The sequence below is a fragment of the Girardinichthys multiradiatus genome, chromosome 22, assembly GCF_021462225.1.
Source record: "Girardinichthys multiradiatus isolate DD_20200921_A chromosome 22, DD_fGirMul_XY1, whole genome shotgun sequence".
Lineage (NCBI taxonomy): Eukaryota > Metazoa > Chordata > Actinopteri > Cyprinodontiformes > Goodeidae > Girardinichthys > Girardinichthys multiradiatus.
Genome location: NC_061814.1, coordinates 12,024,538 through 12,049,363, shown reverse-complemented (window position 1 = coordinate 12,049,363; position 24,826 = coordinate 12,024,538). Strand labels below are relative to the sequence as shown.

Here is a 24,826-nt window from a genome sequence, read left to right as displayed (position 1 = left end):
ATCAGGGTTAGCACCCGAACATCCCTTTCAGACAGCTTCCTCTTGCGTCCACAGTTAATCCTGTTGGATGTGGTTCGTCCTTCTTGGTGGTATGCTGACATTACCCTGGATACCGTGGCTCTTGATACATCACAAAGACTTGCTGTCTTGGTCACAGATGCACCAGCAAGACGTGCACCAACAATTTGTCCTCTTTTGAACTCTGGTATGTCACCCATAATGTTGTGTGCATTTCAATATTTTGAGCAAAACTGTGCTCTTACCCTGCTACTTGAACCTTCACACTCTGCTCTTACTGATGCAATGTGCAATCAATGAAGACTGGCTACCGGGCTGGTCCAATTTAGCCATGAAACCTCCCACACTAAAATGACAGGTGTTTCAGTTTCATTGTCCAACCCCTTTACATCTCAGTATATTAAAAATGGCAAAGTTGAAAAAACCCAAATTTCTTCAACACAAGTCCTCAATAAGCTGATGGTTTAAACCTGAACATAAGTGTGAGTGTTCTTCTCTCTGCATGTCTTTGTGTGTATGTGCATGCATGCTCAGAACTGTGTTAATTAAGTTGCTGAAGTCCAAAGAGACCACCGCTTCATAAATCATTTCCTGCATCGCCCGTTTCCAGGGATCGCTGCAGGATTGCCACCACAACAGCCTGCGATTGCTGTGGCAACCGTGTGGTCATGTGGCCTCTGGGTGCAGGTCTATTTTTGCACGTTGTCAGGGGAGACGGATAGTGTCTTAGAGCTCCAAGGAGCAACACAAACATTCCAGTCAACTTTGGAGAGTTTATCACTTCAACTCCTCGCAGCTGAGTCCGGCTAAACTCTGTATGGATTTTTAAGTATCTCATCTCACCTCCTAATGTATTTATTTACAACCAGATTGAATTATACTTGTCATTTCTTGGATTTTGTTGCTGTATTTGTCCAAAGATCATAGGAAAACATTAGAGAGCTTTTGTATCTCTGCAGATCTGTATTTTTTCCATTCCCATGTTGTCTTTTTCTGACAGAACAGGCTCCTTAAATCCATCCCTAAAACAGTCCATAAAAATATTTCCCAAATGTTTTTGGGTTTGCGATAAATAACCATTTAACGAATATGAAAATGAATTTTTCATTTCTATGTTTAATCTTCATGAAATTTGGATTATAACTCTTTTTTTGATAGGGAAATACTCATATTTGTTTGAGGGAATAGTAAGAGTTTTACATTCCTAGAAAGGTCTGGATAAGAATTGACAAAAGGTTGAGTTTTGAAAAATGTTTGATTTTTCCATACCTGACTGTTTTACTTCTTCCATTTCTTAAAGTCTACTAATGCTTAAGAAAGGCAATTGTTTCCACTTTGGATTATTAATCTGACATCTTTAATTAGGCACACCTTGATTTTAAAATTTTCCACATCAGTGTTTTCATTTTGACTTCCTGGCACAGCCTAATTTACTCCGGGATGCAGCATTTCTGTTGTTTGTGTGTTTAACTTGAAGGTGATCAGACGTTGTTCATTTTTCATGTGGAAACAGATCATGGTAAAATAATATAATAATTTAGTCTTTTAAAGGCTACTTTTTGCACAGTTGCCTATTCTCGCAGCTTGGTTTACATTCATTGTGATCACAGAGAGTATTAGGGCAGCAGTTTAAAACACCACCACTTTACCACAACAAACAGGTGCAATAATGTCAAAGTGATGCATGTGGTATGTATGGCTCTTTTTTAAAGGGCTGATCTGCAGCAGAGACCATCTGGCGGCTGTAAACATGGCAGCCGCCGCTCCACCTCACTGTGGTTGCGAAAAGAGTGGCTGTTTGTGGCTGACTGCTGCTGTTTCATGTTTGAACCCCATGTGGGCTTGTAACCGATATAACAGAATACAATGCCCAACCTAAAACAAATAGATTTTTAGAAGCAAAGCATTATCTTTGAGCCTGTTACCTTTCCTCACTGTATTTCTTTCTTCCCTCTCTGCACAGATGCCAAACGAAGGCTCCTTGTTTCTAGTCATATGTTTGATCCTGCTTCAGGGCGTCACAGGCATCTCCTTCGGCCTTGTCATCTCGGCGGGGATTGACGACGAGCAGAGCGCCAATCAAGTTGCCCTGGGCATCTTCTACCCTAACCTCATTCTGAGCGGTGAGAAGAGATTCATAAAAAATCGGTCATGAAACTGCCTTACATGTGTCTCGTGTGAACTTGAAAAGCACAGTGGGTGACTGATTGCTTATTTAACCAGGAACGCTGATTAAATATTGGTTGTGAGCTGGATGTCAGCCAGCGTGTGGGGACGATATTTGTTTAGAACATGGGAACTTAGGATGGCTGAAAGTATCAGTTTGATGGTGAAGATACTGATTACAGGGGATACTAATTCCAAACACAAATGCTTGGTGACTGTATCCAAACAAAAGAGCAATTGTCCATCATTTCATATGAAAATAACAGCAGAAGAACTGTCAGCATAAATGCTCAAAATGCTTGAAAAACACATTTATATGTTGTTCATGGTTTTTCATTCTTTACAATAGCAGAAACTTAATAAAGGACATTTAGTGAAACCATATAAAAAATAGTTTTAAATTAAAGATTAAAAAATCCTTTTGTTTGAAATTATAACAGCCCTTTTTTAAATGTAAGTTGAAATGTAAAAACTGAAAGGATAATTGGCAGCGTTTTTCAAAGCTTCAAAACTATCCTAATTTCTCCAAAGGACCAGACTTTATTATCTTCATTATCCATTTTATTGTCTTAGAAAACTGTCATAAGCCGTACGGTTTTTGACTTTCTGAAGGTTTTGCAAGCTCTGCTGTGGACACTGGTTGCTTTTTAACTTATCGTTTGTGAAGTTTTTTTTTCCCCTGGAGAGGATAGCAGATTTTGTACTGCATCGCTAAAACCAAGCAAAGTTCACATGTGGAGGGTAAAAGACGAAGAGTCAGGCATAAAACTAACCTTTTCCAAGCAAAAGAAGTTTGTCTTTAGGAAAGAATCAGCAAAGACCTGACATGGGACCTGAAATATGGATCACACTGCTGTTGATCATCCACTGCATGCCAAACATTTAGTCTACAGCTGGTTGGGAATCATCTTGTTGGTTATTGGTGTTATTTTGGTGTTTTTTATTGATTCTACCAAACCCATATGAACAAACATTCTTTGTGACAGAATGCTTGTAGCAAAAGACATCAAGAAAATACCTCAAGATCCTATTCAAATTTGTATCTTTACTTAGCTGTCTGTTATGTACAGACACAACTATGGTTCATCCATGGAGTTTAGGAGTAGAGATGCACTGATCTGAAATTTGTGACTAATTTCCGATCTCCCATTTTTGAAAAGTTTTGACCTGCCTATTTTACAGATTTTAGACCATTCCAACTTGTCTTTAAGAACTATAACTAACATTATTCAAAATATTGTCTCTAGCCTTCAGCAGTGGTTTGGGAAAATGATTATAGAGTTGACATTTTAAACTGTCTTCTGATATTAGCGTTTAGCATTGTTAGCTAAGTTAGCATTAATTAAACAACTGTCTCATCTATGTGTATTCCCTGGACAATGTAGATCTTTACCTTGACTTTCAAAGTAGAACTGAAATACCCTGAAATACGTTACCTTTCCTGTTTGCTGCTGAAAGTCTCACTCTCTCACAGCCTCGGCAGCTATGTCTCAACAAGTCCTAGAAAATACAGTTTCCTGTGGCTTCTAACATTTCTGTTCACCTCACTCATACTGAAAATTGTTGACTTTGAGCTTTTCTCCTACAGCACCACGCCACAGAAACAGAGAAAAACCTAAAAGAATCTAGGAAACTACAGATCAAGACCACTAGAAAAGAAATCATGCCTTCTTCGAAGACAGCCATTAAGCAATGAGGGATGGCTTGTAACTTGCAGTCAGCTCTGTAAATGTTTAATATGTTTGTTATCAGAATCCAGGCACAAGTTGCATTTCTTATTAATATGACATCTTACACTGTGGCCTCTCTGTCCTGTGATGCAGGTATCATCTGGCCTGTGGAGTGTATCCCGTATCCTCTGCGGTACCTCAGCCTGGCTCTCCCTCAGACCTACGCCTCAGAGTCCCTCCGCTGCATCATGTACAGAGGTAAGGTATATGCAAAAATTGACCCAGCAGCTGTAAATAACATGTGTGAGGCTCAGCTCCATGTCAACAACTTAATTTTCTGACATCATACGCAACATAAGCATGTGTCTAAATCATTTATCAGCCCTCAGTTGTGTGTAACTCGTGTTCCTGGAATGTAAGGTGTAGTAGTTTCACTCTATCTCACAAGTCTTTCTCCTTCCTCTGACCCCACCACCTCTAAACAATAAGACCCACCTTCAGACCTCCATGTTACATGATACACAGGAAGACAGAGAAGCCTTTTCCTGTTTAAAAACCTTACCACTGAGACACAGTGGAAGATGAGACTGAGGCAGAGGTCTGCACCTGCACAATTCAATTCAGAGAACTAACACCTTCATTATGACCTCACTGCAGTTTAACAAATATGTTGACAAACAGGGGAAAATACCCTTTTATTCCTGAGAGCATGAAATACCTTTTTTGGTAAGGACATCTGTAACATACAGTGCCTTGCAAAAGTATTCGGCCCCCTTGAACTTTTCATCCTCTTGCCACATTTCAGGCTCCAAACATAAAGATATAAAATTCAAATTTTTTGTGAAGAATCAACAACAAGTGGGACACAATTGTGAAGTTGAATGAAATTTATTGGATGTGGCAAACATTTTTAACAAATAAAAAACTGAAAAGTGGGGCGTGCAATATTATTCGGACCCTTTACTTTCATTGCAGCAAACTCACTCCAGAAGTTCAGTGAGGATCTCTGAATGATCCAATGTTGTCCCAAATGACTGATGATGATAAATAGAATCCACCTGTGTGTAATCAAGTCTCCGTATAAATGCACCTGCTCTGTGATAGTCTCAGGGTTCTGTTCAAAGCGCAGAGAGCATCATGAAGACCAAGGAACACACCAGGCAGGTCCGAGATACTGTTGTGGAGACGTTTAAAGCTGGATTTGGATACAAAAAGATTTCCTGAGCTTTAAACATCCCAATGAGCACTGTGCAAGCAATCGTATTGAAATGGAAGGAGAATCAGACCACTGCAAATCTACCAAGACCCGGCCGTCCCTGTAAACTTTCATCTGGAACCAGGAGAAGACTGATCAGAGATGCAGCCAAGAGGCCCATGATCACTCTGGATGAACTGCAGAGATCTACAGCTGAGGTGGGAGAGTCTGTCCATAGGACAACAATCAGTCATACACTGCACAAATCTGGCCTTTATGGAAGAGTGGCAAGAAGAAAGCCATTTCTCAAAGATATCCATAAAAAGTCTCGTTTAAAGTTTGCTACAAGCCACCTGGGAGACACACCAAACATGTGGAAGAAGGTGCTCTGGTCAGATGAAACCAAAATCAAACTGTTTGGCCACAATGCAAAACGATATGTTTGGCATAAAAGCAACACAGCTCAGCACCCTGAACACACCATTCCCACTGTCAAACATGGTGGTGGCAGCATCATGGTTTGGGCCTGCTTTTCGTCAGCAGTGACAGGGAAGATGGTCAAAATTGATGGGAAGATGGATGGGGCCAAATACAGGACCATTCTGGAAGAAAACCTGTTGGAGTCTGCAAGAGACCTGAGACTGGGACGGAGATTTATCTTCCAACAAGACAATGATCCAAAACATAAAGCCAAATCTACAATGGAATGGTTCACAAATAAATGTATCCAAGTGTTGGAATGGCCAAATCAAAGTCCAGACCTGAATCCAATTGAGAATCTGTGGAAAGAGCTGAAGACTGCTGTTCACGAACGCTCTCCATCTAACCTCACTGAGCTCCAGCTGTTTTGCAAGGAAGAATGGGCAAGAATTTCAGTCTCTCGATGTGCAAAACTGATAGAGACATACCCCAAGCAACTTGCAGCTGTAATTGCAGCAAAGGGTGGCACTACAAAGTATTAACGCAAGGGGGCTGAATAATATTGCACGCTCCACTTTTCAGTTTTTTATTTGTTAAAAAAGTTTGACACATCCAATAAATTTCATTCCACTTCATGATTGCGTCCCACTTGTTGTTGATTCTTCACAAAAATTTGAATTTTATATCTCTATGTTTGAAGCCTGAAATGTGGCAAGAGGTTGAAAAGTTCAAGGGGGCCAAATACTTTCGCAAGGCACTGTATCTATTTTATGGAGAAACTATCTTGCTTTACTCAGGTGTGATTTTGACCTATTCTATAAGAACTGTCTTCAAATCTTGAAGGTCTTGGGGGTCCTTTCTATGCACTCTAATCTTCTTTTTTCATAGAGCTTTAGTATGGATTCTGTTATAGTAATTTACTGGGCTATTCTATCGGCTTTTTTTCCCTTTCTATGAAACCAGATGAGAGTTTTCTGGGCGGCATGTTTGGAATCAATGTCTAGCTTAAAAAGACACCAGATTGTTATTAAAAAATTTCCCAGCACATGTCCATTCATTCTTCCTGTAATTCATAACTCTGTCTGTACCTTCTGCTGAAATCAACCCACACCACTGTGTTCTCAATAGTGGAGTCTTGCGCAGTGAATATACATAGAGGCTGTTTCTGCTAGTTGCATTACTTAAAGTTTATTTGGAAACAATTGTATCTGCTAATTACAGGTCCTTCTGATGCGCTAAACAAATATTTTTTGTTTCAATTATTCTTTTGACTCATCTGTCAGAAACCTTGCAAGGAGCACCTGGTTACTCCTCAAAAGATATATTTTCTGCAGTACTGTGGGAATGAAAAATCTTTTTATAGGTCATCAATTAGGATTTCGCTGATAGGGAGTAGCATTGCTTTCTAAATACTGACTTCTTTCAGCCATTTGCTTCCTATACCTTATTTCAGATTATTTTCCTTATGTGTTCAATATGTTATTCTGCTGTATTTCGCATAATAATTCATGGACCCATTTTTGCTGGTTTCTTTCTGTGTGTTTTACCTGGGTTGTATAAAAGCATGACATGTCTACAACACTCTTCTCTCCATTCTCTCCTGCCCACTGGCTATATGGTGAGGCGATGTTAGTAGCTGTAAAACAGTGTTTTACTAATTTAAATCAAACCCAAAATAATTTGAAGTTGAAACTGTCTTTAGCATCTTATTTTATTTATTAGCTAAATTATTCTGGTTAGCAGTGCTATGCAGCGTGTATTTATTCCCTACAGTGGGGGTGCCCCTGTCCAGTCCTCGGGAGGTAGCCTACTATCCTGCAACTGTTAGATGCATCCCTTCTCCAAATGAATTTCCTCATTCAGCTCTGCAGAGGCCTGGCAACGAACCATGAATGTTACCAAGGGTCTGAGTCTATCCTCTCTAAACTTTACAATTGACACACTGCAGTCAGATAGATACCATTCTCCTTGCAAGTGACAAACCCAGACTTATGCATTGGATGGTCACACAAAGACACATGATTGGTCACCCCAGAGACCACGTCTCCACTGCTCTAGAGTCCAATGATGACATGTTTTACCTCTCTGCTTCACGCTGCACTTGGTGTTATAAGGCATGAATGTGGCTGCTATCACATGGAAATGTTTGTAGAACTAGTCTGTATTCCTATCTGCTAAATATTATACGTATGTGGCCATAGAAGTGATTGGAAGATCTTATTCAATATGTAGCTAACTCTGTTATCTTCTCTCCAGGCTGGGGTATGTCTGAGATGATGGTGTGGAGAGGTTTTGCCTTCACCCTGGGCTGGAACACGTTCTTCCTGATCCTGGCCACCGTCATCCTAAAGCTCAGGACGTGACAGCCTCCATCTCCTCGGAGAAAGTTTTCCTAAGTGAGGACCAGGCTTTCAGATGCAGATCAGGAGCCAGCAACAATCCTTTGACGTACCGTCAGTGGAGGAGGAGGAGCAGCAGTAATCATGAGGAAAACGGTGGTGGACGTGAAGGATTTACTGTGTTTTAAAGGACTGATGGGAGATGCATCAGTCTCCCTCCTCCTGATTATCTCTCTGACACACACTAACACACACTCTCTGATCCTGCAGCAGTTGGTTTGGTCTGTTCAAAGTCTAAATTCAAGTTGTTTCAAGTAGAAAATAAGTAGCAGCAGTTTATGTCTGTTTCACTTCTAGGTGCAGCTTCTTGAAAACCTTCATGCTGTGTACAGCCACAAACCAACTCAGGATCACTTTTTGTTTCCCTTTCGACTTAACGCTGAGAGATTTTTTTGGTTGTTTGTTTTACACTTTATTTTATAACGAATGAAGGTTGTGTCATTCATTTTTGATATAAAAAGAAAAAAATATAAATACGTTGACTGTAAATGATGGATAGTTTGAGGTTTTGCCATCTATACTACGGTAGAAGTTAGATGTGGATTGAAGAAAAGGAAGAAAACTTTAAAGAGGAGGAGTTTGAGCACAAGAATGTGAGAAAATGCCTTATTTCAAAGCAGGAAATTGAGTAGATTATTGCACAATGTAACGTGAATGCATACGAAAGCTAAAAAGTGATGATTGCTTCATATTACACACCCATTAGGTTTCCCACAGCATCTCTATCTCTCTATTGCTGCTTGCTTGTTATATTTTTGTTGAGCCTCTCGTCCTGTCTGGTAATGAAAGGAAGCGGTAACTGATCTCGCTGCATTACCAGGTGCTCAATTGTTGTTCTTCTTCAGCTTAGGTTGATGGTGTTCCTTATAACTTTGTGCCTGTATCTCCTAACTGAGGGGAGTGTTTTGGTGATTGGAAATTTTTCTGTCCTGGGACTTCAGGTTGTTTATTAACTTTCTACTTTGCTGGACAGAGTGGACGCTGTTCCTAAACTGTCAGCATCAATCCAGTCATGTTTTCTTTTTTTTTGTTTGTTTTTTACAATAAAAAGTAGATTTAAAAAGAAAATTATATTTTATGATGTTTTGCTTTAGGAATAATAGAAAATCTAAGCACACAGGGGTTAAGCTTTTGGGGGATTTGACATAGAGATGGTGTCTGTGCTGTAAGAAAATCCTAGAGAAAAGCTGAACAGGGAAAGCTGGGGAGTTGCTGGTAAGTCAGTCCATCCTGCTGATATTACAAATATCTGTTGTCAAAAAGCCACATTTTGAATGAACCTATAAAGGTGCTTTAAGAGGAATCCATTTTTATAAGTAGAATTTATATAGTTGTATTTTCTCATGATCTAAAAACAAGCAAAATTATAATCAGATCATTAGAAAAGGACATCACAATTTTTTAAAAATTTATAAATGAATCTACCCCTATTATTTGCAGTACTTTTATACCAATGAGCCAAACTCTCTTTTATCTTCTAAGGTGGAAAGTTTCGATATGTGCCATATGGCTCACCACCCAGAGCACCATGACTTAGTGGGGAGCACAAGCATAACTAATTTTATTTAGACCCAGAATGGGGTTTCTTTGCTTATGTGCATGTCAGGTTATATGATGCATGCAGTCTAAGCACTGTAGCAATATGAGAATGAAGTTGTATTATAATGGCATGATTCATGCCATTGTAATACATGATTCAAGAGTCATGATTTGAAGGGAACAAAATTATGTCTAAATCGGCGATAAATTGAAGGGCTATGTCGCTGCCTTTTAAAATTCTGGAGTGCATTGGGTATAGTTAAAACGTCCTTAGACAGATTAAAAGACAGACTGAGAATGATGAAACCTTTATTCTACGCTAGTCTTTATTCTACTCAAATTTGCAGAGAGAGGCTCACCCAGGCCAACATTCGTGCTCAAACCTTGTTTTATGGCTTGTCCACTGGAAGAAAACCCAGAGCAGACCCAAATCATTTGTCCAGCCTCTCTGAAGGTCTATAAGAATTGTCCTTTGGACTCTGGATACTTTTTAGTGTTTTAGGTATCTTTCCCTAAATGGCTGTCTATAGCAAGCGAACAGTATTTGAAAGTCTTATCTTCCAGAAGAAGACAAAGACCGGACACATGAAACGAAGAGATGCCTTGTCCTTCCGTTTTCAGCTAACAGCTTTTAGGAATCACCTTGCTGGTGAAGGTGCAACCATTGAAATGAGGTAAAATTAATATTTTGCAGATTTAGCAAAAGCAATAAATTAAACTGCCCAAACATCTAGTTTAAAATGTGTTCCACGGTACGTTTTCTGCAATGTGGAGACAAACACTGAATAAACCTTTGAATTAAGGAGACTTTATATGCCTGAATGATTCAGAAGTCACAGTTAAATAGCTTTTTTGTTTGTTGTTAGTCAATTTAATTCAACTCTAAAAGGCTAATTAATAACAAAGAGAAATTAAATCATCTGTGCTTGACTTTTCCTCCGAAAATTATCAGGTTCTGGACTGAAAATGTTCCAAAAAACAAGCCAATGAAAAACTTAACATCTTCAGAGAGCCCAGAGAAATGTTAAGAATCCGTTTAAAAAGTCTAAAGAACGAGTGGCTCCTTGGGATGAAAATGTAAAGAAATGTCAGATGACTTTTGACATTTGCCAAGCCCTGTACATCCTGGTTTTAGTAGTATTAACAATCTCAACTCATTCAAACCAACAGTGAAACCAGCATCACATCTGTGCCAGTCAAAGATTTAAAATGTTTACAGTAATCTGCATGTATTAAATCTGAGCGTGCTGTTTACTAGCAGGGTTTTTTTTTTCTGCTGTTGACCTAAACACAGGTACCTGTTTGGTTTATAATGGGACAGTCTCTAATATCAATGAGTTCCTGCACATTCTAATGACAATGTTGAAGTATTGTTTGATAAGAATGGTAAAAAAGGTGATCATATGTTCAAAGAGAATCATTGATACACTCCTTAAAGATTACTCACTCTAATGCTGTTACAATAATAAACCTTTGTGAAATAGATTTAAATGAGTGATCTGTCTTTGGGTTTGCTGGTACAGCTTGTTTATACATTATTTTAGGTTAAAAATCTATTTTTTGGACTGTTGGGTTATTACGGCCAAAAACCATGTTTAAATTTTGCAAGACGGCAGTCATGTGCTCTTTTTTATGGAATATGATCTTGTTGCAACTGATTTTGAAATTTACACACCCTTCAAATGGCAAAAATGATCTAACTCGTGTTGATTCTTGGAGATTTTAATGCAATTATCCAGGGAAAGACATTGTTAAAGAGAAGCCACAGCTGAGAAGTTTATTGATTAGAAGTTGCCATTTTTGATTTCAAATGTGACCTTTTTTCAGTTAAGATGTTGCAGATTATGGAAGAAGTGGTGTGTGCATCCACTGTGCTCTATAAACTCCAGATTACTACCTCCACCTCTCTCCCTGAGGGGCACGTGAAGAATTTACACTCCTGTGTTGTGACTTGTATGCACTGTGATAGCAGACATGCTTGGATGAAGTTCTATTCATTTATTCTGAAACAATAAATGTCATTGAAAAATCCTTCTTCTTTGTGTTGCTGCTAATTTTGAGGTTGCAAAAACACCTGGAAGTCATGGACGATAAAGGTATGTGATTACATCACACTTTGCTTACATGGCTGTGCTGCTCGTTACCATGGCTTCATTTTTGATCTGTCCCTACCTGACTGGTTATGGATGACTGTTTGAACTGGTTGACTGTTTAAACTTTTCAAATAAAATTTTGAAGAAGTTACACTGTAAAGCTACAAGCCAAACCTTTTTGTTAAATTACCTTTAGATATAGAATGGTTCTCAAAGGTCCACACACCTAATTCACATTGCAGGTTTTTTAAATATAAAAAAGATGAGACCATTATGAATATTTTTCCTTAAGGTTAGAACTTTAATGTGACATTCATCCTGTACTACTGAACTGAAAAACAAATATGTTAGAAGGAAAAATAAATTTAGAGAAAAGGCAAAAATCTGGTTGTATGTGCACAAATTCTTTCTTTTTGATCCAATTTTAAACTTTTTTTCTTCCTTTGGTTTAACATTAGGTATGGAGATTCTGATTAACTGTAAATAAAGTTAAACTTTCCTGTTGGGGTTTTCTTGAACTTGTTTACAAAGGGGTTACAAGTAATCAAAATGATCTAATTGTATGAATTATCAGTCAGGAGACCACCCCCACCCCTTCTCCACACACACACTGTATATGGGACCACAGTCAGATTAGTAACACTAGATGTTTTTGTAAAACTGTGAAAAAAGACAAGAGGCTGACAGCAGCACTGCAGGAGCTAAGGGAATTTCTGATTAGCACCAATTGCTTTGTACTATTGCGACTAAACTCTCCTGTACTCATTATATTTCTTGGCTAAGGAGTATTGTTGCATGTTGGGACCCCACCGCCATGGGTATAAAATGAAAGGCCAATACGAACTTTTCTGGAACTTTCAAAATAAATCGCATTAACCTACTTCCAGCACAACCAGGAAAAGGGGTAACAGCGGACTTCCCGTGACGTCACTGTCCAAATAAAATCAACACTTTTGCAACAAGCTGACCTCTTCCACGCAGGTCTCCAGAGGAACTGGACGGAGGGACACAGCGCGCTAATGTCTCTTTGCTGGCAAACAGACATAACTCTTCAAACTGGATTCAAGAGTGTCATACGATCCCGCGATCATATGCACTAAGTTAAGTAGGAGTGAATTGCTGTTTGTGTTTCCGGTATTGATTCATGAACGGGGTAATTAAGGTACAAGCGTGGCTTGACTTTTTTTCTGAGGCCTACAGGAGCAAACTGTGTTCCAGAGAGTTCCCAGCAGAAACCCTGTCTCTACGACGCAGAGTGGAGCAGTTTTCCCAGTCTGAAGGAAGGACAACGGGACCGCATCACCGTGGCTACAGCTGTAACGTGCAGTTTGGCCGGCCGACAGAACGAGCCACCCCACCTCACAGGTACGGAGGTTAGATGCAGTTAACCCTTTGTTCACTGTGGAAGCTTTCTTCAAACTTTGTCGCCCTGGACAACTTTTCCTCTGCACAGTCCCGTAAGAGGTTGTGTTTGGGCAGAGAGTAAGTAGTTTTGTCATAGTGTTACACAAGGATCTGACCCACATGCAGAATGACGCTCAAGGGAAAACCAGGAAACAATTTTAAGAAGTTTATTTAAATGAGTAAGCAGGAACGGAGTGCAGGAATAACTGCAGGAGGGGAAACGACAGGTAAGTGATGAGGCAAAACGAAGCTGGATAAATAATTGTGCAATGTCTCTTACTAGGTGGGAAGTGGTTATCCACCAGGAGGAGAGGCACACGGCCTGGAGGAAACAATCATGACAACGATGACGGTAAGTCCAAAGTTCACTTAGATCCAAAGACTCTTGTACTTGGCGGATAGGTGGCATGTTAGCGGTTCGGTGGAGGGTGGACAGGCAGGGATGAGTGAGCACGACGAAGTTCGAGGTACAGGAGCAGCCAGCCAGAATGAGTTCCAGGTTATGGTCGAGACTTGTAGATCCTTAGGTGAATATATAGGAGGTCTTAGGAACGAAGGTAGCTTAAAGGTTAGGTCACTGGGGCCAGCCTGGGTATCCTCCAGGTAGTCGCGAGTTCACAAGAAAGAGCAAAGAGTGGTTAAACCTGGTCGAAGACAAAGTGTACTTAGCTTGGAACGTAGGTTGGCTGAGTAGCTACCACTGAGGCTAATACTCGAGCGACAAGATGCTGGCTGCATCCTGCTTAAGTACTCCAGTCTCAATCACCGGGAATGGGTAACACCTGTCTCACCACAGCCGCAAAACATCAGCGCCTACTAGGAAATGAAAACACAAACAATACACACACAAAAACTCCAGCCCCGACAAATTTAGTATGGAATAATCTAAACCTTTTTTGTTTTATGACGTTTGGCTTTGTTTGTGTTGAAACTCAGCCTTCTTAATGCTAGCAGATTATTTTCTCAGCACATGTGCTTCAACCGCTAACAGCTAAGAACACGAGCTTGCCTGCTAAGATAATTTACCCACAAAGGTTGTTAGTTTTCAATCTGAAAAATTATATTTCCCTAAATGTTATTTTACTAAACTTGAAAACTAAGTAAACACCATTAAGCCCCATTTCTCCAGAAAGATTTGTCTCTTTTCCAAAATATTTCCTTAAATATTTTACCATTTCCTTAATAATATTTCTTTAATATTATTTTAATATATAAAGGCAGCTAATTAAACACCATTGAGAAATGGTCATCCAGAAGGTTAGTTTTATTCAGCAGATCATTCTTTAAAACATTATTTTATTAAAATAAAATTGTATCTGATCTTTCATTGTGAAGGGTTGTCTAAAGGTTTACTGATTATTGCCTAAGTTGGTTCCAAGACTAACTTGACTTCAATTCCAGATTCTTCCAGATAATCCTTGGTTCTCAAACATAATCACTCTTTTGGTCATGATTTTCAACAATCTTTAATCAACTTGTTTATATTGTACATAGCCCATTACTCTTCCCTATTCTTTAATTCTGCTTGGTAGTTTGATTGGATTGTGTTTGCATAGTAAAGGGCTTGTTGATTGAAATATGTTTGACTTTGAGTTTACTTATTTTTGTTAATAAATTCTTGTATTTTAAGAAATTGTGTGAATTCATTCCATTTGTGTGCAGAGTTTTGCTGTTCAATAATGTTTGAGCTTGGCTCATCCCTTTCAATTTGGCGTAATGCTACCGCCTTACTGGGCTGGTATCCACAGGACAACCCTTAACAGACCGAAATATTATCTAATAAATATTAAAGTATTAATATTAAATATTAAATAATATATTCATATTCATAATTACAACATGCAATACATAATTCCTTTATCCCAAACAAAACATCCAGGCCTGGTTAAAATCTTCTAAAACCTTGCAGGACGGTTTTACTAAAATCAAACTTTTACCTTTGACCACAGGTTCTCGAGGGAATTTTGAAACAAAGACAACACTCCGCATCACCACACAGTGAAATATGGTGATGGCATCATCATGCTCTGGGCTTAGCTTTCTTTAGATTGAATAAGACCTTTTGCAAGGTGGATGAAATGAAGAATCTAAATACCAGTCATATCAGACTGATTAAGGGGCACTGGTGCCACTGGTGGCGCAGGGGGTTAAGCGTGTGACCCCTGTTTGGAGGGCTAGATGCAGGTTGTTGTTGGATCAAATACCTTAAAACATATATATAGTTGACTGATTAATATTTTTGCTAGAAAGCTGAAAATGGGGTTTTATTTTTCAGCACTGCACTGATTACAAGTATACATCAACAACAAAAAAATTCAGAACAAAATCTGTTGGGTCACCTGAAGATTGTTGTGAACTCGACATCAAAATCTGAATGACTTGGAGAATCTTTGCAAGATAGAGTAGGCAAATACAACAAGTCAAGCAAAGAAGATGAATGCTGAAATTTAATCAAAAGGTGCTTCAACAATGTCTGTGCACACATGCAACCAGGTTATTACACATTTTTTATTTTTTATATTTTCCCTCTAACAGACTTATTTGTTTTTTCAGTCACAGTTTACAGCATATGTATCGCATCAAAGGTGGGAAATATAACCAAATCAGGAGAGATTCATAAATAACCCATAAAATAATGCAGCCAAGCCAAGAGTTTATGTTCTGGTGTCTGTTGTCTATTTTCAGTTTAAGTCAACAACTCTCATGCTTCTCAAAACATCAAAGCCAACATAGTAGCCCATCGATCAACTACTTTCTGTTTGTGGCAGTCAGTGCCAAATTTTATGCTCCTTCTGAAGCTCTAAAGTGGGTCTCAATGTTTAAAAAAGACTCTCTAATTTAAAAAAGTAGCTGGATAGAAGAATTTCTTGTCAAGCTTCTTCAAACAGCAGTAAATTCTACATGTATAGTTGAATGTAAAAGTATTCATACCCCTGGCAGATTTAGATATAAGATTGTTTTTTTACGCAAACAAGAAATTTGTTTCTGGCAATGAAAAACAAAACAGTGTTAACTTCTGATAACCTGATGTTTGCAGACAAATTTAAATGTTTGTGATGTTGCCTTTAAAATGTAGAGGTAGTCCTTAAATTGAGGTTTTCATGCTCTTGTAATTGTAAGTTGTTTCCGAAGATGTTTTGTGTTTTCACAATTAGAATAAATATTCCACCAATTTCCAACTGTGTTTTAAAGAATCTCTCTTCAATATAGAAATATCCACCTCAGGTTTGATCAGGTTAAGTATATTTGGGTTGAACTAGAGCCCTTAATGTAGATTATTTACTTTTAGGTTCTATTCAAAAGCGTCCGCACTCCTGAATCGAACAAGTTGGAAAAGGATCGCTTCCTTGGAACTGCAGCTGCGGACCAGAAGCTGCCAGTGTACGTTGCCCTTATACTGTTAGCCAGTATCATTTGCGTCTTGTCGGTCACTGTACTACCCATATTTGTGCACCATATGTGCCAAGAGTTATGCCATACAATGACTGAAATGTGTTGGACACTTCTTTAAGGCTTTTCTGACAGAGCATAATTAGCCAGCCTGACAGGACGTCTTCAACCTGTTTTGTCAACATTACAAAACCATTGAAGAATTTCTTTCTTCCTTACTTCAAATTAAGGCCCTGTTTACACAACAACAATTCAATGAAAACTGGATTTTTGTTTTTTGGGTTTTTGTTAACACGTCTACACAACAACGTTTTAATTACAAACTCTGTTCACATGGCAACAGTAGAGACGTGAAGATGGTGTAATTCCCTCTCCACGCTACTAGACAGTATGAATTTTTAAACTCAACATGTGCCAACCCTTTCTGCTTGCAATACGAGGGAGAAAATAAGCTTTTTGTTGGAGAATCATCATTAGGATCAGCTCCAGAAGTAAGTACACTGCAGTCCGCCATTGTTACTGTTCATATCTTCATGTTCTGTGGGTTTTAAACTGGTCGGCGGCTGTTATGTTGTGCTCGTGCACATTAATTTCTACTGATTTCAGTCACACTGCACATGAGCCAGGGCTTCCCAATAAGAAAGATTTCATCCTTCCCATCTACAACAGACACCCGGACATTTTTAAACCATTACACTCTGGAAGCCGCTTTCAAATTGTGCCATTTTCAGAGAAAACTTGTTGCAGTTGTTGCGAAAGACAGAACTGAGTTTTATGATAAATATTGTGGCGTTTTAATTTCGTTGCACCCCTGCTCTCTGCTAAAAGCAAGACTCTGACTGATCATATCTTCACTTAACAGATCTATTTGTTTAATTCTAAACATCACAGTTATGTGTGTGTTTGTGTGTTTTAAACGGCAGTAATCTTTTATGCATTGTCCTCCTGCTCAGAGTCTCAAATGACCCTCAAGATAAGCCTTAAATGGGAGTCTAGTTGTCTGTCCACAGTCATTTACAGTGGTTGGTGTGCTTGGTGACAACATAATTTCTAATTACAGTAAATTACAGCGTAATTACATGCATTGACACCCTCAGGACTATAGGAACCTTAGTGTTCATGTTACACACAGCTCAGTCCTTGCTTACACATGATGCAACGTGGACAGAATGTACAAACAATTTTCAGTACGAGTCATACATCCAACAGTGATGAAAGTGAGCCACATGTTTGGCAAACTTTAATTTATGGGGAATTCTGCGGTTAAATGCAATTTACAACTGTCCACATCTGGTTTACATCAAATCCAATCATTCTAAAACACATCATATGATTATATATTTTTTTAAATACTCAGTTCTTGGAAACATAAGGATATAGTTTATCTTAAATTTCCTCAAATTAATTGCTGTACCAATCACCAATATATCAGTGAAATCAAACAAACACAGTCTATTACATAGTAGGTCATATATATATTAATTTTAGTCATGATATACAGAGTTTGTGGAATGATTTCATTAGCAAACCCCAAGTATTTTTTAGTACTGTATTTTATACAATGGTTTTTTGGAGATTCGTTTTCTTACAGGTTGTATCAGGAAAAGCAGACTTGCTTGCAAAGTGGTCCTGATCAGTATTACCTTTGGTGTTCTTATGGTGTTTCAAAGTTTTTCTGTGAATGTTGACTCTTTTTCACGTTTTTCCTTTACTTGGGGCCTGCGAAGGACAGAAATTAAGTGACAAAGGTGCTAAATAAATTACAAAACTTTGAAAATGCTTCCCCTAGCTTGAAGAAATTAAAGCTGGTCTAGTCAGTCAAGGCTTGGATATCTGGATGCTATTTAGTCCTAGAGAAGGTCTTTAAAAGGAGGTCTCAATGCAGGTCCAGGTAGTTGAGGGGAGAAAGGTCATGGAGTCTCTGCTTAGACTGAGGCCCCTTCAGACCCAGGTCTGCATTATAAGGAATAGTTCCTAATTTTTGAAGTGAGGTTCTCTAGAAGTTCATAATCAGTTAATATAGGATCTGCAGTAGATAATGCTCTCAATGTCTTCATTTCTAAATTCAAATTTTTTGCCCTAGCTACCTTGAGAGGGGCCAAGACCAAAGCCAATCTCTACTATCTGTAAACAAGTCCAGTTTCAAAAATTTCACAACAGTCTATGAAGTTTTTAGACCTTTAAGCTGTCATCATGTTTGCATTACGTCACTACCTACACAAAAGCCAACAAGCAAATGTAGGCAAGAGGTGGTGTGCACACAAAAGTCTTCCTATGTGACACACACACTAAGAACAGAACATTTAAAGGATTTCTGGTCAGAGTAATTGTCTGATATAAGTCATTAATCTGAAAACTAAAAATATTATAGCAGTAAATGCAAACAAACTTTTATTGATTTTTCAACCAACCATACTTTGCTATTAGGTGGTTACTCAGACCTGAAATCCAAAAAGGTTTTTTATGTATTTCATACAGGAAGGCAGTTAGTGACGCATTGACTTCCATTTCCTGTGTGGATAAACATTGGCTTCTGTATAAATGATCATCCAATGCAAACATGACAACAATTAAATGATTAATAAAACTGGATTTGCATAAACCACCATGTTGTTTTTGAGACCGGAATAATACTAAGATAGTAGATTTTTGGTAATGGCCCCTTTCGGACTAATTGTTTGCTTCACCCTTCAGGACCAAATAATCTAAATGTATACTAAATAAAGATGCTAAGAGGATTAGCAATTGCAGATAAGATATTAACTGTGTACAACTTTATAACTAAACCTTACTTAGAAAATCCTAAATGATACCTTTAAGTACCAGAAAATAGATAGGTAGCTTTTTAAATAACTTTAATGGAGGACAGGAGCAGATCTAGTCACAATGTCATATATTAAAGTATTTTTACTTATTTTGGGGCAGACATTTTGGTTGTTTTGATCAGGGTATGGTTACGGTTAACAGCTGCAGCTGAGTTTTCACAGTTTCTTAGCAAGTTGAAAGAAGATATTTACATACAGTGTCTGACACTAAATCAGATTAAACTTTTCCTGTTTTAGATCAGTTAGAATTAACAACATGTTTCTATGTTCTAAATGGCAGAATAACTAAAGAGGAATATTTTTTATTACTTTGTCCAAAGTCAGAAGTTTACATACATTAAAATAACTCTGCCTTTAAACAATTTTGACGGTTGTTTTGTCTCTATAAGCTTCTGACTTATAAGTCGAATGGAAACACACTCGTGGTTCAATTATAGGGCAACACCTCAAGCACACATTGGTTTCTTGTGTGAAATCATATGAACATCAAAAGAAAACAGCCAAGATAACAGGAATTGTGTATCTCCACAAGTCAAGTTCATCCTATTATTACTACTATTTCTTGAAGGTTCCACATTCATCTGTTCCAACAATCCTGAATTAGAATCAAAAACCTGATTTTGCTGGAGACACATCTCACTCTGACCAAGACTTGGGAAAAAGGCCTTCATCAAGGCCTTACGCTGAAATAACAGTGAATTATGGGCCCACAGACGCAAAAACACAGAACCGTCAATGAAAAGAAACTGTTAAATTGTCAGGACTTGAGCAACGGACAAAACCAGATTGCAGACTAGCAGGCAGCATGACGGTAGGTGAAAAAAGATTTAATAAAAAACTCACTCAAAGGAGGAGGCAGGAAGCAAAACAATAAATGGAGAGGCAAGACAGGCAAAAACAGACATGGGCAGGCTGGCAAGACAGGCTTGGCGTGAATAACAGGACAAGAGCGTGATCTGAAAAATGTTTCTGCAAGGAATAAACAGAATGTAGGTGTATATATGGAGTGTGAACCAGGTGAAGCAAGGAGACAGATTAACTAGGTGCAGGTGAACCGAATAAACTTAATTGACAGGAGAGAACAAACGTGACTCAGCAAAACAGGAACTCAAGCATACAAACTAATAGAAACATAACTAGAAAAACATGAAATGAAACATAACCAGATCCAAAAACCAAACTTGACAAAACATGAACAAAAACATGATTCAAAACTTCAATTGTGAAACAAGATCAACAAAACCCCAAAACACCCACAAATCTTAACATAAATTCAGCAAGACTGATCTTCTTGGTTAGAATTTGTTTGAAAAAAAGTTTTTATTACTCTTAACTTTATGTTTTTGTTCACAATCAAGCTAATCTGCCAGCATGCTGTGTTTTTGTTTTTGACCTCTGTGCACCTGCAGTAGAGACTAGAGTCTAGCTTATCCAGCAAGATTACCATTGCTTGGTCTCAATTTGAGTCTAAACACCAAGAAGAGGGACTGTCAAACATCCAACAGCCTCCCATGCCCAGAAGATCCTCCCAGGCAGCAGACAAAACAGCTGTAAAGCCAAGGCTGACAATCCCCTCAGCTCAGAGAGATTGCAGAGAACTGACGGAAGCAAAAACCCAAGTTGGTTTCGAGAACATGTGTCTGACCCAACTGAAGGTGCTCTTGACCTGTTTTATATAAGGCTGTTTTTGGTGTAAGCTGAAGGATCTTAACATCTCTTGTTTAATTTTTCCAATTTCTTTATCAAATGTTTCTTCAGATTTACACCTTAAGTTTACATTTCACATTAGGAGAAAAAGGGAGAGAGAGACATTTGATAAAGTTAAATCCGTAATCATCTCATGATACTCTAAATGTTCAATCTCAGTTACCTTCAGAATTTCCCTTTAGGTAGATAAATTTCATGTTTGCTTGTGTGATTGTATTTACTTAAATACAAAATAAAACAGTGTAATTACAAATAGGTTTATTATTGGTTTTAAAAGTGACTAGATCTAATATAATCATTCAGGGTTGTCAATATAGTGATTCAGAGGATAAATGTTTCTCCTTCAGAAAGATGCTGGAGCTGATAAGAAAATCAACATTTTATTAATGAGACTAAAAATATTTGTAATACTCGTACTCGTTGTCTTCCGCTTATCCGGGACCAGGTCGCGGGGGCAGCAGGCTCAGCAGAGACACCCAGACACCTCCTCCAGCTCTTCCGGGGGGACCCCTTGGCACTCCCAGGCCAGCCGAGAGACATAATCCCTCCAGCATGTCCTGGGCCGTCCCCTGGCCCTCCTACCGGTGGGACGTGCCTGGAACACCTCCCGAGGAAGGCGTCCAGGAGGCATCCGGTATAGATGCCCGGGCCACTTCAACTGGCTCCTCTCGATGTGGAGGAGAAGCGGCTTTACTCCGAGCCCCTCCCGGATGGCCGAGCTCCTCACCCTATCTCTGAGGGAGTGCCCGGCCACCGTACGGAGGAAGCTCATTTCAGCCGCTTGTATCCGGGATCTCGTTCTTTCGGTCATGACCCAAAGTTCATGGCCATAGGTGAGGGTAGGAACGTAGACCGATCTGTCTGTCGATCTCCCGCTCCATTCTTCCCCCACTCGTGAACAAGACCCCAAGATACTTAAACTCCTCCACTTGAGGCAGGAACTCCCCTCCAACCTGAAGAGGACAAGCGACCCTTTTCCGGTCGAGAACCATGGCCTCGGACTTGGAGGAGCTGATCCTCATCCCAGCCGCTTCACACTCGGCTGCGTACTGCCCCAGGGCATGCTGTAGGTCTTGGCTAGAGGGGGCGAGCAGGACCACGTCATCTGCAAAAATAAGAGACGAAATCCTCTGGTTCCCAAACCAGACCCCCTCCGGCCCTTGGCTGCGCCTAGAAATCCTGTCCATAAAAGTTATGAACAGGACCGGTGACAAAGGCCAGCCCTGCCGGAGTCCAACATGCACAGGGAAGAGGTCCGACTTAGTGCCGGCAATGCGAACCAGACTCCTGCTCCGCTCGTACAGGGACCGGATGGCCCTTAATAAAGGGCCCCCGATTCCATACTCCTGGAGCATCCCCCACAGGGCATCACGAGGGACACAGTCAAATGCTTTCTCCAGGTCCACAAAACACATGTAGACCAGTTGGGCAAACTCCCATGAACCCTCGAGTACACTGTAGAGGGTATAGAGCTGGTCCAGTGTTCCATGGCCGGGACGAAAACCGCACTGCTCCTCCTGAAGCCGAGGTTCAACTATCGGCTGGACTCTCCTCTCCAATACCCTGGCGTAGGCGTTACCAAGGAGGCTGAGGAGTGTGATCCCCCTGTAGTTGGAACACACCCTCCGGTCACCCTTCTCGTGAAGGGGGACCACCACCCATGTCAGCCAGTCCAGAGGCACTGTCCCCGACCGCCACGCAATGTTGAAGAGGCGTGTCAGCCATGACAGCCCCACAACATCCAGAGACTTGAGGTACTCAGGCCGGATCTCATCCACCCCCGAAGCCCTGCCACCGTGGAGCTTTTTAACCTCCTCGGTGACTTCAGCCTGGGTGATGAAAGATTCCAACCCCGAGTCCCCAGCCTCTGTTTCCACCAGGGAATGCGTGATGGCAGGATTGAGGAGATCCTCGAAGTACTCCATCCACCGCCCGATAATGTCCCCAGTCGAGGTCAGCAGCTCCACACCCTCACTGTAAACAGTGTTGGCGAAGCACTGCTTCCCCCTCCTGAGGCGGCGGACGGTTTGCCAGAATCGCTTCGAGGCCAACCGGGAGTCCTTCTCCATGGCCTCACCGAACTCCTCCCAGGCCCAAGTTTTTGCCTCTGCCACTGCCCGGGCCGCAGCACGCTTGGCCTCACGGTACCCGTCAGCCTCCTCAGGAGTCCCACAAGCCAACCACAGCCGATAGGACTCCTTCTTCAGCTTGACAGCGTCCCTTACTGCCGGTGTCCACCACTGGGCTCAGGGATTGCCGCTGCCGCAGGGATGCAACCCTCTCATCCACCAGGGTAAACCCCAACACAAGACGGCTGAGCTGGGGGGCAACAAGCAAACCCACCCCAGCCCACCGCCTCTCCCCGTGGACCACTCCAGAGTAGAAGAGAGTCCAGCCCCTCTCAAGGAGATGGATTCCGGAGCCCAAGCTGTGAATGGAGGCGAGCCCGACTATTTCTAGTCGATATCTCTCGACCTCCCGCACAAGCTCAGGCTCCTTCCCCCCCAGCGAAGTGACATTCCACGTCCCTAGAGCCAGCCTAAGCATCCGGGGATCGGGCCGCCAAGGTCTTCACCTTTGTCCGCTGCCCAATCCTCTTTGCACCGGTCCCTCACGGTTCCCCCTGTAGGTGGTGGGCCCACTGGGGGATGGCCTTGCATCTCTCGCTCGGGCTTGGCCTGGTCGGGTCCCGCGAGGAGCAACCCAGCTTCCAGGCTCCCTTCGACGAGTCCCGATCCCAGGCCTGGCTCCAGGGTGAGACTCCGGCTCCGCCGTACCGGGCGACGTCACGTGCCTCGATTTAATTGTTGTCATATTTAAATATAATTAAACAGCTTATCAATGGACGTAGCGGTGGTTCAGGGGTAAACACGCAACCCATATTCAGAGGCTCCAGTCCTTGACGCAGCTGTCGCAGGTTCCCTCTCTCTCCCCCCCTTTCCTGTCAACTTACTGACAAAAATGAGAACCATAATGGCCACTAGTGCCAAAAAACCGACTTTAACTGTTTCTAGGCCCTATACATTCCCCTTGATATGCAATGAGAAACCCTATGGCCATCATACTGCTTAGAAAGGAGGCAGTATGACTCGTTCTGACAGGTTTCAGAGATGGACGTGTTTTGGTGCAGAATGTGCACATCAACTGGAGAAGAAAGCCAGGTGTCATGGTGTGTGGGTTGTTTGTAGGACCAAAAGCGTATGGAGTAGCTCGGAAGCAGCATAGCGAGTAGAATGACTTTTAATAATATAAAGTACAGCAAACCTACAAAGAAAACACTGGAGATCCAGAACATAAAGCATGAGCAGAGTTACTGGCATGGAACAAGCAGGCTAACAGTAGAATCCAACAGTGAGCAATGAAAACCGGTGAGTTGAAATACAGAGGAAGGGTGGAGAAATGACCAGTGAAGCAGAAAAGCTCATCAGATGAAATGTGGAGCAGTTGGTGGCAGGGAGAAGGTAGAGCATTTAGAGAATAAGTGAAGCCGCTGACAGAAGAAAAGAACAGTGCAGAGAAAGGAAGAAAAGAGAAATAAACATTCATGGAGCTGAACATGAAACCCTGGAGACCAAAAGAGATCAAACAGGAACCAATCTAGATGAAAAAGAATCACAAGAGAAACACAAAGGAGTGAACTGAAGGAATACACCTAACAATAATGAGCACAAGAAAACAAGCTGATATGGCAAAAATAAAAACAAAATATAGCAAAACCTATACAAAATAATAAACAAGGAAAATGCTGAAAAACATGAACACAAATGAAAACCAAAACCAAATTGCCCAAAAGTTAAAGCTTGGGCATAAATTGGTCTTCCAAATAGACAATGAGCCTAAGCACACTTGCAAATGTGTCACAACATGGTGTAACGACATCAAAGCCAATCATTTGGAATGGTCATCATAATGTCCTGATCTCTGTCCAATAGAAAATGTGTGGGCAGAGCCATAAAAGTGTGTGAGGCAGCCTTAAAAATAATCTGTCTATCATTACTCT

The 24,826-nt window shown here is 40.5% G+C and overlaps 1 protein-coding gene across 2 annotated transcripts in view; it reads left to right on the top strand.

Annotated features, from left to right (window-relative positions):
- The window catches only part of abch1 (ATP-binding cassette, sub-family H, member 1), a 49,358-nt gene extending 37,920 nt beyond the window's left edge, over positions 1-11,438 (top strand). For both annotated transcript variants that reach the window (XM_047351995.1, XM_047351996.1), the window contains exons 18-20: positions 1,982-2,141; positions 4,008-4,112; positions 7,726-11,438. In XM_047351995.1, the coding sequence (XP_047207951.1) occupies positions 1,982-2,141; positions 4,008-4,112; positions 7,726-7,832 (372 nt within the window). In that variant the 3' untranslated portion in view covers positions 7,833-11,438. The remainder of the gene's footprint in view (positions 1-1,981; positions 2,142-4,007; positions 4,113-7,725) is intronic.
- The last annotated feature ends 13,388 nt before the right edge of the window (positions 11,439-24,826 follow it).